The 18,766-nt window shown below is 50.1% G+C and overlaps 1 protein-coding gene across 2 annotated transcripts; it reads right to left on the bottom strand.

Annotated features, from left to right (window-relative positions):
• Positions 1-6,172: 6,172 nt before the first annotated feature.
• On the bottom strand, positions 6,173-11,952 carry LOC136476828 (transcription factor BIM1-like). Of its 2 annotated transcripts, XM_066474784.1 has the most exons (11): positions 11,785-11,952; positions 11,466-11,597; positions 10,506-10,727; positions 8,871-9,077; positions 8,613-8,736; positions 7,977-8,046; positions 7,700-7,834; positions 7,408-7,603; positions 7,164-7,290; positions 6,851-6,983; positions 6,173-6,720 (listed from the first exon to the last, which is right to left on the bottom strand). In XM_066474784.1, the coding sequence occupies exons 1-11, from the start codon at positions 11,795-11,797 to the stop codon at positions 6,604-6,606; spliced, it is 1,476 nt and encodes a 491-aa protein (XP_066330881.1). In that variant the 5' UTR covers positions 11,798-11,952; the 3' UTR covers positions 6,173-6,603. The 2 variants fall into 2 exon arrangements, with proteins under 2 accessions (XP_066330881.1, XP_066330882.1); XM_066474785.1 differs by lacking the exons at positions 11,466-11,597; positions 11,785-11,952 and adding an exon at positions 11,004-11,456.
• Between the last annotated feature and the right edge of the window lie 6,814 nt (positions 11,953-18,766).

Below are 18,766 nucleotides of genomic sequence, written 5' to 3'. Positions count from 1 at the left end.
ACATCATTACAATACCAAATACCAGAGTGCGGAATAATAAACAGCGGAATTTTTAAAAATAACAACTAGCGATAAGGGCGAGGATTCCGTCTGAGCCCACCAGAAGGATCCTCCACACAAAGGTACTCTTCAAGCATCACCTACAACAGGGGTAAATAAAGCCCTGAGTACACAATATACTCGCAAGACTTATCCGACTAGTAGGAATAATTTTCCGACTCCAAGGAATATAATAGGTTTTATGGTTTGCTAGTTTTCTTTAGCAGAAAGCAACGCTAATAGTGAGTCCTTATTTATGTCTTATTATTAGCCGTATTAAATTATCATCTAGCCAGTCTATATAAGCACATGTTCTACTTTTAAGCACGAGTTGAGCAATCAGTTCCATGTCTTCTCCTTTCAACTTTTAGTTCTTACTACGATGCTAGAGTTAAGACAAGTCATACCGACTCGGCGGCGATTCGTGAACCAATGTGCCCAGCTGGGTGCCCTGAAAACACACGCCTCGCTTGTACCCCAGGCACAAGAAGGACTAACCCATCACTCCTATGTCCCAGGTGTCCAGGTCCTCGTCTAAACTTAGACTCCAAGCCCCCACTCCCGAGTCCTGGACTCAGTGTGGTGCAAGGACCTCCACCATCTCTGTCTCCAATCAGTCGATCCGGAAAGAGCCGGATCCACGACAAGAGAGCAACAAGTCTTCCCTGCGCCCATACCCAAGTATGCGCTCAGGACAATAGATCTGTAACTTGCCTAGCGTCCATTGCAACGACTAGTCCTTAATCGACACGGACAGGGAAAAAGTATAACCAAGTCATGTCCCGTTGGCCGCAGGACACAACCCTTTACACCCACCAATACCCAAACCATATCCCTGTCCGGTCACCATTTTCATTTCCACCATTTTTATCATGAGTGATCATATTTTATCACCTATTTACGAGTAACGGTAGGTTACTCACGCTACCGATATCCTGAACATAGCAGCTACTCGACCTGTACTAGTATGACTCATGGGTATATATATAGTGATCATAAAAAATATGGGTTATGCTCCGGGGCTTGCCTTGGGCAGGCGCCGGGTTAGTAGGGTCAGCACCCACAAGCTCCTAGGCTTCCTCCTGCACGAGGATCTCCTCCTCATACTCCTCGATCACCTCGTCGTACTCCGGCTCGCCGATGGACACGAAGTCTACCAGTTCACAATCTACATGAAATGATGATGCCTTGTTTAATAATATGACACAACAACTCTTAACCTAGAAGTACATCTATTAAACTACTAAGTGAGGTCTACCCACTAAAGGCTAAGCTACGTACCGTCACCACTAACAAGTATGAAACATGACATACATTCTTATAGCAACTGCAGGTATGGTTACTCCTAATACCGATTAAATCAAGATACGATAAAACAAGAGTAATAGCTATTTTATTTAACATCCCATTCTAAGGCTATAAAATGTACAGCGAGTACATGACAACCTAGTGGACCAATCGTAAAATTTTTGTGGCTACATCTATCACCAATTATCCACAAATATTCCTACAAGTATTAACCTACCTAATATCAGCTCTCTAGTTTTGAATTTATGACCTAATACTTGTCATAGCTAATGCAATTCAACTGTACTATCAAGTAGATGGTATTTTTGCGAATCTAACAAAATTAGTCTCACTATTTTTGGATAACTACGCAATTTACTACGATTTATCGAAGTTTGACTCATAACTAAAATAAATAAACATTTCTATTCTTCTGGAAATTAAGAAAACCGAATCCTACCCCTCGGCCCAGCACACGCTGGCTCGGCCCACGCCGTCTTCCCGCCCGCGCATGCCAACAGGCCTCAGCGTGGCCCAACACCGGCGGCCCAACGCGGAACAGCGCACGCCTAGCGCAATCGCAAATAAGCCTCCCGCCAATTACTCTATTTGTGCAACTAGCCCGAGCACTATTACACTGAGCCACAGGCTTCACAGATAGCACCCTCTACATTCCTTTCTTTACTGTGGCGACGTCCCCCGGCACCAGGGCACGCACCGACGCGGCACTGGGCGGCTACGCTGGCATCACCCGACCCTCCACTACCTAACTAAGGGGCTGATGATTACCTTGGGGACAAAGCACATCGACTGGAGGCTTCACGACGAACAAGGGCGTCGTGTCGAGCCCCCTCCCCGCGTGGTGGTCCCTTCCCTGTGAAGGCGGACGCGTTCCCATGAGTGACAGCGAAGACAGAGCAAGCAACTAAGCTAGAGAGCTCAAGGGACTACCCACGGATACCTTTGCGTTGACGGTATGGCCGGAGACGGCCTGAGCCGAGCTGGCCACGTGCGCACCGACATCGCAGCGGCGCACGGCGATGACACGGCCACGTCAGCGAAGGTTGGACTGCTGCAACACTATGACCGAGGTGCGCAGGATGCTCTGGAGGGTAAGGTGGGGCTGGTGGTGCACTGAATTGCCATGGGGTGCCTTGGTTGCGAGATTAGCCGACGGCGCAGACCGCCCCGGTCTTATGGAACCGATGGCGCGGCGTTTCAAAATTGGGGCACAGCACGGAGACACAGGCAGTGGGGTGGGGACGCTTGCGCGGCTAGTTACCCAACGGAGCCGAGGCTACGACGAATTTGATTAGATTGCTGCAGTCACGGCGAATTTAATGAAGGAGGTCCCACTGGTCATGGCTTCAGCGAGGACATGGGCTCTGGCGCGGCATGGCTTGGCACAGCCGTGGTCGTCCACGCAACGTACCCGTGCACATAACAACGGAGACAACGATCGGTCCGCGCGCGTGCAGCCAAAGCGAGTCAATGGGAGCAGTACCAGCGTGGCGACGGGCGGCGTATAGCGCGGACCCGGCGCACCTCCAGCCAAAGCAGGCAGAGCAGGGCATGGCACGGCAGACACGGTCGGCGCCCAGGACACAGCACATCAGCCGGCGAAGTGACCCGCGCGCTAGCGAGGGCAGGAGGCAGCCAAGGCAACAGCAGCCAGGGCCTGTGCGTTCACGGGCGGCAGTGAGGGCACAGCCGGCGCTCCGGCACGTTGGATGAGCCAGCAGCGACGGCAGGGCGGGCAGTGGTGGTGGTTGCGGCCAGCGCTGTGGCAGGCGGTCAAGGCCTACAGTGACATGGGCCGACGAGTGCGTACACGTGCAGGAGCGGCAGTGGGATGTGACCGGCGCGGTAGTGCGCTGGCAAGCCAGCAGTGGTGCCAAGCCAAGTGGTGACCGCGCCCAGAGCTAAGTCATGTGTCGTGCACGCTTTTTAAAGCAGCTAGAAAACTTGTACACGATGCTCCAAAGGCCAAACCAACTGCTCGATGTACAAGAGGGTACGTTGGGCTGTCGATCGTAGTCAAGATATCGTACCACTTTCTAAGCCGATCGCTCTACAATTATTACCAAAGGTGGCTTCGTCGACCTTCTTTCAAACCTATGCGGAATGACTTAACTTCAAATGGTTTCGCGTCGAATCCCAAATCCGCCCCACTTGATGGACTAACGAGCTATCTTTGCCCTCGACCGCACCTGTTTCATCGCCGTTCGCAAAACGTTCTATACATTTTTGTTCGACAAAAATTCAATCAAGTGACATAACGCGTAACATTGTTTCATGTTTCGCATAAATGTTTCAAGTGCCTAACATTGATTTATAATTCATGTTGTACACATATGCACATAAATATGATGCTCATGCGATGTTTTAGCAAGAACAGTACAATGTAACACCGAAGGTGTTATAAGCTGGAGCGCCACCAAACACCGGCCTGAATTGTTGTGTTACAACATGGCCGCCTGCCGTGGCCGATCTGCCAATGCCCAATGGTGTGAGGCTCCGTGGATGAGCATGGCCTAAAAGCTTGTACATACAGTACACAGGACTATCTCCAACAACAACACCCAAAATATAAGACACATTTAACGTTTGGGTAGCGCTATAGTCAAAATGTTCGATACCCATTCGACGTCTTCTCCAACAACAGAACCTAAAAGATAATTATTTCTGCAAATGGGTTTTCAGGAGAGAGGATACTTATATTTAGGTTATGCCCAACCTAAAATGAGTCTTCCGTATAGGTACTCTGTTGGAGGCTAATTTTATATCTTCTACTACCTATTTTAGGTTTGAGTGTTCATATAGATCATTTATCGAAGACAATGTAACTGGGCCCTTGGTCCTTGGATGCTCAGATCGGACGGCTTGACAAACACCCCCTTGACAATTGACATGGCTGCGACAAGAAGTAACCAAGCCCACGCGATCCGATCCCCAGGGCTGCGACAAGAAGTAACCAAGCCCACGCGATCCGATCCCCAGGGCTGCGACAAGAAGTAACCAAGCCCACGCGCCCCAGGCCTGACCCTGACCTGACCCATCACGCGCGTTACGGCCAGAAGGTGACTGTGAAACATGCGACGAATCGCACACAGCAGCAGCACAGGAGAGTCCCCACCTCCACCTGTTGGGTTCAGGCACGGGTCGCCGTCCGTACGGCCGGCCGCCCGCCCGCCCGAGCGCGCACATCCGCACATGGCGTGCCCCGCGTGGGCGGTGGTCGCCGTCGCCGCGCGGGGTGGGACCCCCGGGCCCGGCATGGAACCGAACCCCGCCACGCCGCACCGGTCCGGCGCATCACGCAAGGAATCGCGTCCGTCGCCCACGCGCGCAGACCTGTGCCGTGCCGCGTCTCCGTCTGGGGAGTGGGGACTGGGCCAACAGGGGTGAGGGTGATTGGACGGCGCATGAATTTCGGGCAGGTCCGCGGCGCCGCCATGCCACGCGGAAGAACGGCGGAAGGCTCACGCACGTCGGCATATGCACGGCCGGGGACGGACAGGCTGCCTCCCCCATCCGCCCTCCGTCCCGTCCGCACGGGCACCACCGTCTGTGGAGGAGAGCGCTGGCGCGAGGGATCCGCTGCCGACAACGACACGCATCGCACTGGATTCCCTTCGCTTCGCTTCCACTTGGTGCGCGTGCGCCTGGCTGACCTGGCTGGTTCCAAAGTCCAAGCTGCATCCATGATCATGATCCATCCATCGATGCATTCCCATCCGTCTCGAATCGGCCTCGCACTTGCTCTCATCACGGCGCGCCGCGCGATCATTCTGGCGGGTCCGCCGATGCAGTCGCAGGCACCGGGGCGGCTGGGCGGGCGACGTGGCGCCAAATTCTCCACGAGACACTCGACGTGAGGCTTCCAGTTCGGCAGTTCCACTTCCACCCGGTGCCGACCGAACCCCGCCGACGACGGCGCACGCAACGCGACCACTCCAGGTGGATGAGAGGCGCAGGCGAGCACCTACCTGTTGTCTTCTCTTCTGTTCCATTAGGCACGTCGCGGAGCTGGCAACCAACCAGTCGGCCACGATCAGAGAGAGATACGTAGAGCCGGGTGCTCGAGGCTCTACTAGCTAGGAGGAATTCAAGGAGTGGGCGCGCACTCAGCGCTGGTGAGCGTCGAGCAGAGTCAAATTCCGATCAGATCACGGGGCAGGAGGATCATGTCTGTCTGGCTCGCACTCCCGGCCCCTCTGCGTTACTTTGTGACAAATTCCGATGAAAGCAAATCAGCGTCCCGTTCGTTTAGCTTATAAGCCATACTTCCGTTCGTTTAGCTTATAAGTCATACTTTTTCAGTCAACGAATAATATTTTTCTCTCACAGCAAATCAGCCAACAGTATTTTCAGCCATAGGTTATCAGCCAAATGAACATGACACAGCTAGACAGATCCGATCCTCGACGCGACAGACTGATCGAGACGGCAACTTAGCAGGGAGTGAATCGGAGAAAAATCACATGCTTTCTTCCAAGGGTTCCAGTTCCAGTATCAGGAGGAGCAGGAGGTCGTCCCAGGGAATCATCATGCGATGCGAGATTTCTGCCGTCCCGGCCGTGGAGGCGTGGACTCCACTCGGCACTCGCCAAGTCTCAACACACACACATCAATGCCAACACGGCACGGGTTGGTCTGCAGGGCACGCTGGCTGCCCCCCCGCGAGGTGGGTTGGCGCATCCTTCCTTCCGTGCTAGTGCGCCACACGGCAGACGCCACTCCGCTCGCGTTATTGCCTTGGCTGCCTGCTACTTGCTTCACAGTGTGTGTGACAGCGCGGCGGCAGTGCCATCTTCAGAGAGAAAGAGACGGCTGCACAGAAGGCAACTGGTAACAGCACAACATTTGATGTGTTTCACTTTGGCTCAGCCAGCAGCTGCACTGCACAGTGGCCGGCGAAAGAACCGAACCGAGCATCAGAAGAACATGTATGTACGCTACGCTACAAGGGAGGTGTCACGGAGGAGGAGGGGATGGAACCCCACCTTCTCATACCCAACAATGGAAGCCTACGCTATGAACAAGAGCAGCTTGACAGTCTACGACGGAAGTAGCAGCAGCAGCCTAAGCACTAGACGCAATCGAATCAATCAAAGAATGCAGCAGCAGCATAAGCAATCGCGTGTCATTGCCTGCCCGTCACAGGAAGGCTTAGCATACACGCAGCATCCATCGAGGCTCCCAATTCTCGTTGTGGGTGACCGCCAAGAAAAATTCTCTTGCCGTCGGCGATGGCCAATGAGCAGCCGGCGGCTGTTATCTCTCTGATCTGTGCCGCTTGGTTGCCCGCGAGTGTTCTCTAGTGCCGTCCCCTGACCTTATTAGCTGCTGCCCAACGTCTTCTTGATCGCGAGACGCTTGGTTGATGAGATCCTGCGATGCAAAGGGTTGGGTTTCTGTAAGAATTTTGCGAGGAAAAGCAGCAAAGACTACAGCAATGTTTTGAAAATGAAACCAAATATATATATATATACATACACTCTAGATAGATGACTAGTAGTACCTTGGAAGTGGAGTTTGACCCAGGATTGCACCTCTTGATAGCCCGCTTGCCAAGATTGATCTGCACCGAGATGCTAGCTTCTGACAAATCTATGCCCGAGTTTTGCAGCGCAAGATTCAAGGTAGTAAGCAAGCTGTAATAAGAGGGGGCAAGATTAGAATCAAAACGTTTCACTGAGAAACTACACAGAATTCAAGTGCTGCAAATGCAAGAAACAGCATTCCGAAAACAGAGCACATAAAAAATACAGATGATTTGGTAAACCTTCGAAAGAAAAGAAATTGTTTTGTTAGTATACACTGATGGCACATACCCTTGGGAATATTGGCTTGACAAGCTGATTGTCCCCTCATCTATTGCCAGTTCAGGGTTGTGGCCTGCCAAGTCGTCTGAGGGTGATAGATTTGTCAATTGCGTTGCTTTCTGGGAGGCGACATTGTCTGCACATGAATAAAAACATATTCCATTAACTACAGAAACAATTAGTAGTTCTAATGAAGAGGAGTACAAAAACTGTTGCGTGTTGTCAAACGGTAACTGGGTCAAGAAAGCCATACCTGTAACATTATTGGGAGTTTCATCTTGTTTGTAAGGCACACAACCCTTTGGTTCCACCCGTTCCTGTGCATCTTCAAATGCACCTGCACTGTTAAGGTCCTCAGGCTTTGCACCAAAAGGAAACCGTGGGGAGGAGCCATTTTTTATGACTTCTGATGGATCAGAGGCCGGATCTCCGCTTATTTCGTCCTTGTTCTGCAGCACATGGATAAGATGCAGTCAAGGGGCTGGTTAAAATCTCACCCTCAGAAGCCTCACCGTGCAGAAAGTAAAGTCCTGTTGATAGCTTACCTGTGAGTTTTTCCAGGAAGACCGGAAGTAGATGTTAGACCACGGCATGATCTTTGCATTTTCTTGGTTCCACTCTGGTTGTGAAGCCTCGTGCTTTTCTACTTTCTCTTGCAAAAACCTTATGTATTCAATGACCTGCATTAAAGCAATTGTCAACGGATTAGTAAAATACCAGATGTACAGCAATTGTCGACGGATTAGTAAAATATCAGATGGGAACAGATTATGCTGACGTAACTGCTGCAATGTCTTCGCCTTAAAAGAATAAAATGCTTACCTCTAGAAGAAATGATGCTTTGTCTCGCTTTTGATCATTTTGTGGCAAAATTTCTCTAAGTATTTGAAACCTGTTAAAGGATTATAGGAGTAGAAAAGTTAGATCGAATGCATGTTTAGTGCTCTGAACAGTGCTTATTTCTTAGTGCCATACAATAATATCTTATCGGGAAAGAAAACAGAACATTTCAAAGCACAATACATATGGAGCTAAAGATTCACTTGTGCTAGCATTCTTCAGGGTCAGCAGCACATGGTTTCTGAACACAGGCCCATAATATCTCAATCCCCAGCTGAGAAACAGACCCCCTAACCACATGTACTACACTATCTATCCTGGTTCTACAAAAACAGCAGAGCCACCATCATCATCACTGCATGTCTGCATCCCAGAGGTAACCTGTCGGACTTTTTCCCTGTCAAACCAAATAGTAACTGCAGCATACTTGTATCCTCATGTGCCAGATTAGAGACTACACGTGCAAATCGAGCTGTATCCAACTGACTTACCATAACAGCTCCGAGGAAAATCTTGACATCACCGCGTTAAACAGCGAAAATGTGCTTCCTAGCACGCACGGCTACGGCCATACGGCCAACTATTTCTGAATGATCTAGAAAAGCTGCGTCAGCCCACCTGTCATTGATCTTGCTGCGCCTTCGCTGCTCCGTGGCGGAGTGCTTAGAGCGTGGCGTGTTGGGCAGCTGGTCCGTCCCGGCGCTGCCGCTGCAGCTCCCGCCCTTAGCCTCCACCCTGAGGTCTGGAACCCAGAAACAACACAAATAAAGAGCACCAAAACCCCGTCAGAATCGCCTCTTTTCACCACCGAACCGCCCAAACGGCTCCAGCAACACGAACCAGAGAGCCAGATTTAGCATAATTGAGGTGCGCTACCTTTGAGCGAGGAGGAGACCTCGCGGCGGGCGGCGAGGCCGTCGTCGTCGTCGAATCCCGCGCCGCCGCTGGATCTGGAGCCGGCGTCCATGAAGCCGCCGCACGCCTTCCGCTCCGGCGGCCTCTGTTGCTGGGGCTGGGGTTGCTGCGGCCTGGCGGAGGCGACGGCGACGCAGCGCGCGGCGAAGGGGAGCGACCACGAGTGACCTGCCAAGTCGACAAACAGACAGAGCGGAAAGGACACGCCTTTAGCTACTCTTTTATCAGCTTTGTCTCTGGCGTTTGTTCCTCGAATGATCGGAGGTTTGCACAGTGAACCGCATGTTCAGTTAAAAACAACAACAAAATAATGATAAGTTTTTCTTTGCAGTAGTATAATGGAGTACCATGCAAGCTTTTCAAAGAAAAATGTAACCCGCGTTACTTTGCTTTCTCGTGAAGTCAAATTCCTCTCTGTTTCATAATTTTTTAAAAAAATAATATTAACACCTACTTTCTCCTTTCCAAATAAAAAATCATGTTGCTCTTACTTAAGCATCTCCAAGAATTTTCAAAACCTACTCCCAACTTTTTTTTTTGGCAAGATTAAAAAACTGCTCTATAACAATTCCCTATCTTAACTCCCAATCTTTCGGCACTTTGGAAAATTGATTGAGTCACGGGAAATATAGCGCCTATCGAACGACCAATCACCTGTTCGCTTGTTGGTTTCAGCCAGGCTTATTTAATCAGCCAACAGTTTTCTCTCATAAAAAACCAGCACCAGCCAGCCCAAATCAGCCCAGATACCAACCAGCGAACAAACCGAATATGAGGTGAAAGGATGTGAAAAAAAGATATAGTTCCCAATACAAATGTACAGAGAAAAAGAAAGTATAAAAGTGGTTAAGGTGATTTAAAAATAGTCTAGGATTCCTGATATAAAATTGTTTTCTATATTTTAGGAGCGAGATTTTAGAAACTGTTAGAGAAGGTCAACAAGTATACTTCCAACTTTTTTTAGCCACTTGGAAAAACTCGTTGTTTTACCAATTGATTCCGTGCAAACTATTGGAGATGCTCTTAATACATGTATCTAAATATACTGTATATATGGCAAAAGCAACGTATTTAGAAAAGGCTAAAATGATTTATAATTTAGAAATAAGTCGCTATTACTTTAACTAAATGCACAAGCAAAACGTATTTTACGCATAACTCAATAAAACCAATTTGATTTTGTAGATATCGGTGGATTTTTCTGTAGTTATATAATCAGAAAATTCTTGTTTTTATGGTGTACAATTCCAGGCCGAAAAAATATAGAGATGTACTATATACCTATAAAAAAGCCTAAAAAAACAGGGGTACTGTTCACGTTCTTCACGACGCGGCCCATAAAATTAGGCCTACCAGCAGCAGGGCCCAGGCCCAAGGGTCCACGCATGCATCCTGCAGCGACCAGACCTAGGAGTCTACGACGAGGTAGCGTCGCCCACTGGCACGCACCGCACCATCCGCGTCAGCGCGCCGGTGCGCCACGCGACGCGACTCCACGCCTGCTCCGGCGTCAACTCGCCACCCGACCTTTCAGCCAAAGCAAAGCAAGCACAGCTACTAGAGGAGAGGAGAAGAGGCCGCGCGCTCGTGGCGTACCTCGAGGGTCCGGCTGCCCCCAGAGCGCGAAGGGCTGCGGCTGCTGCTGCTCCTGCTTCACGGCGGTTGCCGCGCCGCCGTGGCTGATGCTGAACGTGCCGATGCCGCCGGGCAGCGCGTGCTGGTGGAGCAGCTTCTCGGCGGGGGCTTGCGGCGGCGGAGACTGCGGTGGTGGTGGCCTCTCCAGCGGCTGCAGGAAGTCGTGCGTCTTGAGGAAGAAACCTGCACGCACGTGCACCGGCCGTGGTTTTCATTCAGATTTCAGAATTGAAGACCAGTTCGTTATCCGAAATCACAGAGTAGCAACACAACACCCACGGTAAAAAAAAACATTTGCAGGTCGACGAACAACATCATCAAAGTGACCCCCCCCCCCCCCCCCCCCCCCAAAGAAGAAGAAGAAGAAGCTTGTAGAGATTCGATGGTTTGGTTTTGGGCACGAGCACGAAAACGAAAACCTCGAGAACAATACGGTGAACTCTCACAAATTGAGTTTACATGTTTTCGGAATTTTGAAATGGAACATGGACGAATTGGCAGCGGCGCAGAAAAGGTCGTGCACGGCTCCTTGCGCATCTCCAGCACCAGACGCCCCCATCATCTTTGTAGCTACACGTGAGCATTTCTTTGTTCCGTTGATCTGTCGTTTTCTACTTTTTCTTCACGCACGCCCCGCCCCGTCCACGCAGCAAGCAAGCAAAAATAAAACCAAAAGGTAGTAATTCCCAGAGGTTAATTTCGTAGAACAAACATACTATAGCAAAACACAAGCATCGACTGTTTAACCCCATGCTCTGGACGCTGGAGGAGCAGTCGAAATTGGACAGAAATCTTACGAGGACGATCCGCTGTGCAAGCGTCTGAATTGTGTTTGACGAAGAGAGACGGAGCAGACAGAGAGCATGCACGGAGGGAGAGAGATGGTGAATCACAGGCAAGCAGGCAGGCACCGGCACGCACCTTGATGAGACGGAGGCGTCGGCGTCGGCGCCGGCGGCAGCTTGGACTCCTGGAGCAGCGGCAGTGGGAGCGGCAGAGTGGCGTCCTTGGCGGCGGTGTAGAGCGAGAGGAAGTCGTGCGTCGCCTTATCCCCTGCATTCGCGCGCGAGGCCGAAACATAACAACAAGCACCGCGGCGGTCAGCGCAACTCCAGTCCGAGCACCGCCGGGAGCGGGAGGAATCGGATCGCCGATCCCGGCGCCCGCCCGGCCAGCATGCATAGACATAGACGAGGACCCCAGAACAGAACAGAAATGGCGCGCGGTGGGGGCGGCGTACCTTGAAGCCCCATAGCCGCGCATTACACCGCTGTCCTGCTGCGTCTGCGCGCGTCGGCGGTCGTAGTCGTAGGAGCGAGGAGCGGGTAGAGGGAGATCTGGCTGGAGCTCCCCTTGGCGCTGCGCTCCGGCTGCCTGGCCTCTCTTCCTTTTCTTGCTGCTGCTGTACCGGGGACGCTTTATACGGCCGGCGGGCGGCATCCATCCATCCTCTATTCTTCTCTATCGGCTCTCCGTGACGACTGGCGACGGCGTTAGCGCGACGGTCGTTAGCGGTGGGGGAAGGGCGGGAGGCTGCTGGTGTGGTGTGGGCCTGTGGTGCCGTGGTGGCCTGGTGGGGGTGGGGGATCCAGCCCAGCACGTGCCCGACGTGGGTTGACCGCCGCGTTGACGTGCTTTGCAGTAATTCTCTTCCTAACTGGAGGACACGGCGGTTGTTTTTTTTAGTATACTCCTACTCCTCCCTAGTGCCACTCCAGTAGGAAGAGATTAATAAATTCGTGGGGGTCGCCGCTATCGCTAGCTAGCTAGTGAGGACGAGGGGACGTGATTATGACCGCCCTGATAGAGATTAGACACTAGGGCTGTGCATGTCTGGACGCTTGGTAGCGTGTGTGTTATTCACCCCGTTAGTTTCGCTGAAATTTAGTTTATACCGAAGCTTTTGCTGATTTATCGTGAGAGAAAAACACTGATTATTCATTGAAAAGTATTACCTCTGTCCCAGAAAGAATACAAATCTAGCACAGTACCACGTTTTAGTACCTTAAGTTTAACCAATTATATATTAAAAAGTATCAATGTTTATAATAACAAATAAATACTATTAGATTAATTACGAAATGTATTTTCACAATAAATTAATTTAAAGTCATAAATGTGAATATTATTCACTAAAAAAATTAATCAAACATGAATAACTTTTTGTGAAACGCAACTCATAGTTGTATTTTTTTTTCCGGACGGACGAAGGTAGTACCGTTGTTTATGCTGGAGAAGGACACGCGCGTTTGGATGATGGCGTCCTGGCAGTGGCAGGCATGTCATGCATTGATCGCACGACATCTTGACCTTAGAGGATGGAAATTGGACGTCTGAAAACACTAGCAGGTTAAGGAACACACAGATCAAACGGGGTATGTAAACATGCATGCGATGGGCCGGGTTCATTGGCCGGCCGGGATGCAGCGGAGGAGCAGCCTCGAGCTGCCAGCTGCGCGATCGACGAGTTCATGGTCGAAGCTAGCTAGGCCAAGAGGGCGCCGAGCAGTGAGCTCCGCATCGTACTCGTACATGCCATGGCCGGTAGAGTTCCGTGTTGATCAGGTGTAGAGCAGATCACGACGCCGGCGCCCGGCGATGATCGAGAGGAACGGGGTTGGGTCACGTGACGGCTGGAGGGGCCAGCCGGGATGGGTCGCTCCATCCCCGCGGCGGCACATGAGGCCGAAGATTGCGGGCACCTCGTGGATGGAGATGGGAGGGCCGGTCATGCACATCTGCTGCTGCATGTGCCAGCCCGCGCCAGATTCCACAGGGCCGCCCACTCCTTTTCTTTCCTTTCCGCCTTTTGTCTAACGCTAACAGCGACCTCCCTCCATGGCGTGCGTCGGGCCGCTATGCTTGGATGATGGATGGTCTCGTCTCCCCTGTTGCTGTTGCCATACGTACGTGCCGTGGCTTTAATTTCCGCGTGCTTGCTGTGAATGAATGTCATATATAAGCAAGCAGCATGACGCCGGCATTTCATCACCAGGGCTGGCTGGCCTGGCCACACCATGACCTGTGAAGCCGAAAAGCCATTAGCCGTGAGCTTACCGCCAGTGTAAAAATTGGTGTAAAAAGGTCGTCCACTCGTACTCCTGCATCCAGAGATGGAGTACGTACGTTACGGTACACTGTAGATCCGATCCGGTCGGATGATGGATGAGCCATGGGTTGGATCGGTCCATCGACCGAGCCGGCCCGGCCGGCCGTTGGCGACCGAACGAACGTGTGCTCCCGCCGGCCACCACAATTCACGTGACCGACCGCTCTCTCCGGTGTGTTTTCCCTGTTTTGTTCACCCATGCACGCGTGCGCCAGACAACAAAGGGCACTCAAGATTCGCCGATACGTCAGTCGGGACGGTAACACAGTAACGCCTGACGTCGCCCTGCCCTGTCGGCCGGCCCAGTACACAGCACTTCCCCCTCCCCCTCTTCTCTCTCTCTCTCCGAGTCATGCCTCATGGAGGCACGTGCAGTGCGTGTGTTTCTCGTGATTTTTACTAGAACCCATCATCAGAGTTACGTATATTATTACTAGTGTTAGGACGACGCCACTACCATGCATCGGCACACTAATCTCTTTTTTTTATGTTCATTCATCCTGCATGCACTAGACGGATCCATTGTTTATTTCTTTAGGAAGTACATGCATGACCATGGATGCTTTGTCACGCACAACTCGATTGATCAAATCATTTTCTCTGTTCTTTTTGTTAAAAAACGTAGGAGCAGACTCCTACTAACTCCCACCGTATAGTATTATTACCTGTACATGCAGCACGATCCGTCCTATTTAAAACGTGAAAGTTTAGAGCCGACCGGATCAGTTTCAAATCTCCACGCCACTCCCTATTTTCCACGCTGCTGAAGAGTCGCACACTGAATTTAATCGCGCGCGGACAGCGACAAATAACCGGCTACTCCGCATGACACCGAACCCTCTCTATTTTTTTTTCAAAAGCCAAAGAACCAAAGGTATTAATCGCCACGAAAGAAACACGTGCAGGCTCGGCTGCTCGCTTGACTTGCTAACGATGGTACGTGTCGTCCAGCCACTGTGCCAATAGCCTACTACTATATAGCTACTAGCTACGGCCTAGGAAGCTCCATTATGTTGACAGCTTCAAATATGATGATTGGAGGTTGAAAATAGTTTAAAAAAACATATGCAAACCAAAAAACAAAATAAGATTAATAAATTTGAATCGAATTGAAAAAATTGCAATATCTTGTGTGTTTTTTTTTAAAAACAGCCTAGGCCAGTTTGTGTTAGATTAATAAACAGGTCCAGGTCGGATTTTTCTGAGTCTCTGTGTGTCACTGTTTAAACCGGTCTCATCCGATTTGGCAGTCATGTTTTTTATTTAGAAACTTATTATCCAATCTCGTGAGAAACTTCGAAGTTGTTATGAATTTTTTTTTGTTGTGATAAAACCACCCCTGAGGATCACGGCCGATTAAGAAACTTCGAAGTTGTTATGAAATATTTTTGTTGTTGTGATAAAACCACCTCAAACTCTTCCACCCCATTGTTGTCTAGCGTTTCTCTTGATGAGACCCGTCGACGTTCTAGACGATGGCTTTGTTGATCCTACTAGGACACCCCCGCTATATATGTGTCTCCTCGATGAGTCTTGTCGGAAGATGTTCGAGGACATTTCGTGCGAAGAACGAGTGTCAGATCGGTTTTGTTGTCGACCCGCTGATCGGACTCGTCGTTTAGACGACCCACGTCTATTGCATGGAGAATGTGTAGTCTCGGATGACCTAGCCCCTGCTAATATGTTGAGCGGATTAAACGTTAGCCCATTGTCCACAAAGGTGTAGGCCATAACTCAATGTCCTATTCGTTTGGCTGATAAGCCATGGCTGAAAGTACTGTTGGTTGATTTGTTGTGAGAGAAAAATATTATCCGTTGACTAAAAAAGTACGGCTTATAAGCCAAGCGAACAGGGCGCAAGCCCAAGCCCCCTGGGCTGTGCAAGTTGATCCAGATGCAACCTTATGAAGCGTGTTGTGACAATGCTGACATTGAGGATTGATAGGACAAATTAAGCAAGGAGATGTTGCCAACCTTGTTGTTTTCAACTGTCCTTGTCCGATCAGAGTTTGTAAATAAAATAAGCATCGCTAGATTAATCATAGGATATATTTTTCGTAGCACATTTATTTTGAAATCATAAATGCTAATAATATTTTGGTATCGAATTATATGTGAAACCAATTTAGACATACTCCGTACATAGAATTAGGTTCTCTTTGAACCGAGCTAGACTATCACCACTAGTGGTGCACGACGCATGAAATCCATTGTACGTGTACTGACTTTGTGTTCTACGGAAGCATTGATTCAAGTCGCATGTGCGGGCACCTCACGTTCATGTACGACGACGAGCCGTTACCTCGTCCAATTACTAGTACAGTACTGCTCGCCGAGCGACAAGGCCCCGTGCGCGCGGGTGGCAGAGACGGCCCCCCAGCCCCCCTCCCCGACGGGCGCACTGGGACAGACGGCCTCACGAGTCGCGTCGCGGGCGCGCGCGCAGCTTTCCGCAGGCGGACGGGACGAGACCCACCCCCACCCCCACCCCACGTGTGGCACTGGCACTGACACCCGCGCACGTGCCGGCGCAGCGTCCTGACCGGCCGGACGGCGGGGCAGATCGTCGAGGCGCGCGTGGCCTGCCGCTGCCTCAGCTCCCTGCCCGGGGCGGGGCCGGCCGGCCGAGCGAGGGCCGACGAGAGCCCCTGGCCCCGCGCGGTCGGATCGGACACGGCGGCGGGCCACGGGCGCCACAGCTGGCCGCCCTGCACCCTAGGCGGACCAAGATGACGACGCCTTCTATTTTGCTCAGGCGAGAGCGAGACCGATCGATCGAGACGTGATGTGCAGCGCACGCCGTGAATGATACTCTACACGGGTCTATCCGGTCCACTCCCTCCACATGTGGCTGCCCAGCTCGACACGAGCTCGTTTTGAAGCAAAAAGGCTACTACTCCTAACGGAGCAGGAGTAGTAGTAAGCTACAGTACAATATTGTGTTGACAAGTGCCAAGCTAGGATGGGCGAGCAGAGATGCCTAGCATGGCGCTTTACTCGTCAGACTCCTCTCTGGTCTGGATCGATCAGCGTCAGCCTGTGTACATGGCCGACAATGCAAGCGACAGCCATACGACGCGGTGGTTGTTGGTCTATATCTTCTCTCTCTGTTGGTCTGTTGGAGACGAAAGAAAGAAAAGAAAGCGAGGGGAATGCCGCAGACACGTACTACTAGGCATCGTCACTACGCTGTGCATGTGCTGTGGTGCGAACGGCGAACAGGGGGCCCTGGGCCCCGGCCAGGTTGAGGGCTTCTTTGAACCAAGAATACAAAACAGATGAATGGAAGAAAATACAGGAAAGACATAGAAATACAATGGAAACATGGGAATTTCATTGGAGTAGGTGTTAAGAAATATGAAATGTGGTCTCAGTCAACAACTACCCCATAGAGCAGCATTGATGTCTCTTAAATATACTACAGTTTATGCATCACCATGGCACAAACATGATAAGCGCGCGTTTAGTTTCCACCCCAAATTCCTAAAAAGTGCTACAGTACTAATCACATCAAATCTTGCGATGCGTGCATGGAGCATTAAATGTAGACGAAAAAAAACTAATTGCACAGTTTGGTTGAAAATTGCGAGATGAACGTTTTGAACCTAATTACTCCATGATTGAACACTAATTGCCAAATAAAAACAAAAGTGCTACAGTAGCCCAAATTCCAAATTTCAGGCAACTAAACACGCGCTAAGCTTATGGCCAGCCTCAGATTCATCTCGAACTTCGTGAAGGAAACACAAACAAGAGGTTGTGGTGGATTTTTGTTTTCCTCCAAGACGTACGAATGCAGGAAACTTTCCTACTAAAAGGAACGAAGCAATCCTACGTTCCAAACACTGCTACAGGACTTAGAAGTATAGGAAAGCTCCTTTGAAAATCCTACGATCCAAACACAGCCTGGCCGCATGGGGCGGGCGACGTCGTGTCGTCTCCCCCCAGCGCTACAAATTTTTAAGCGTACCTGCGTTAACAAGTGCCGGGCGGCCCATGTTTCTGTACGTCGTCACAGACGGCACCGTGCCCATGTTTCTGTACGTACGTATATGAACAAGCTAAGTGCTCTCTGTTTAATTTGTTGATTTCTGAGAGAGCTAGCAGTACTATTTGTTTCGCTAATGTGTAGTTTTTTTATTTATTTCTGGTCCAGTTCCACGTATTAGATCAACAAAGTACAGTAAAAAGGTCCTAAATAAACGTCTATAGAGGCGTGTCACGGTTTGTTCTTTGTTGTATGATGAACTGAACTAAACGGGCTTTCTAATATATCTAAAAAAAAATGAAAACATCACGGATGTGTAGGTGTATGTTGGTATATAGAGTGTATATATGTTTTCTTTGCCCTGGCTGCGGCACCATGCATTGCCCTGAACGCTGGACATCTCCAACACTACTAGTACTGACTGGAGTGGAGTATAGTAATCTAGAGCTTTACAAATCACAAAGGATCCACACCGGCATGCTGCATGCATGGAGGGATCGAGCGCGCCCAACACAACAGCCTGTACTGTACCTGTACGCGTACGTCGTCCGAACCGTCCATAGCTTTAATTTTCTTTGCATCGCCGCCCATGTTACGCTAATTAACCCAAAATTTATTTTTCTGTCCGTATGTTTATATAATGTGTATACAGGAGTATTCATTCTTCTATTGCATGCATCAGATCATGCAGACGCAGAGCAGCTGAGGGAGAGGGAGGTTCCCGGCTTTGGATCCATCCAAAGCACCCCCTCCATCATGCTCGCAGCATCCCCCCATGTTCTGGATCCCTAATTTTATTTTCCAAATCAATCATGCATTAAAGACTCTAATCATAACGATGTGTGTTTTAGAATGCATGCATGCATATATATATATGGCTTTGCGCCTTTGCCTTTACATCGTGTCTCGACTTTTAGGTGCTGTTTGGTTCCCTCCTTCTAAATTTTAGTCGTTGTTCCATCGAATGTTTGATACATGTATGAAGTATTAAATATAAATTAATTATAAAACTAATTGCATAGTTTGTGACTAATTTGCGAGACGAATCTTTTAAGCCTAATTAGTTCATGATTTGACAATGTGTGCTACAGTAACATATGCTAATGTCGGATTAATTAGGCTTAA

This window comes from Miscanthus floridulus, chromosome 8, assembly GCF_019320115.1.
Source record: "Miscanthus floridulus cultivar M001 chromosome 8, ASM1932011v1, whole genome shotgun sequence".
NCBI classification, from domain to species: Eukaryota; Viridiplantae; Streptophyta; class Magnoliopsida; order Poales; family Poaceae; genus Miscanthus; species Miscanthus floridulus.
This window is presented reverse-complemented; position numbering and strand designations above follow the sequence as displayed.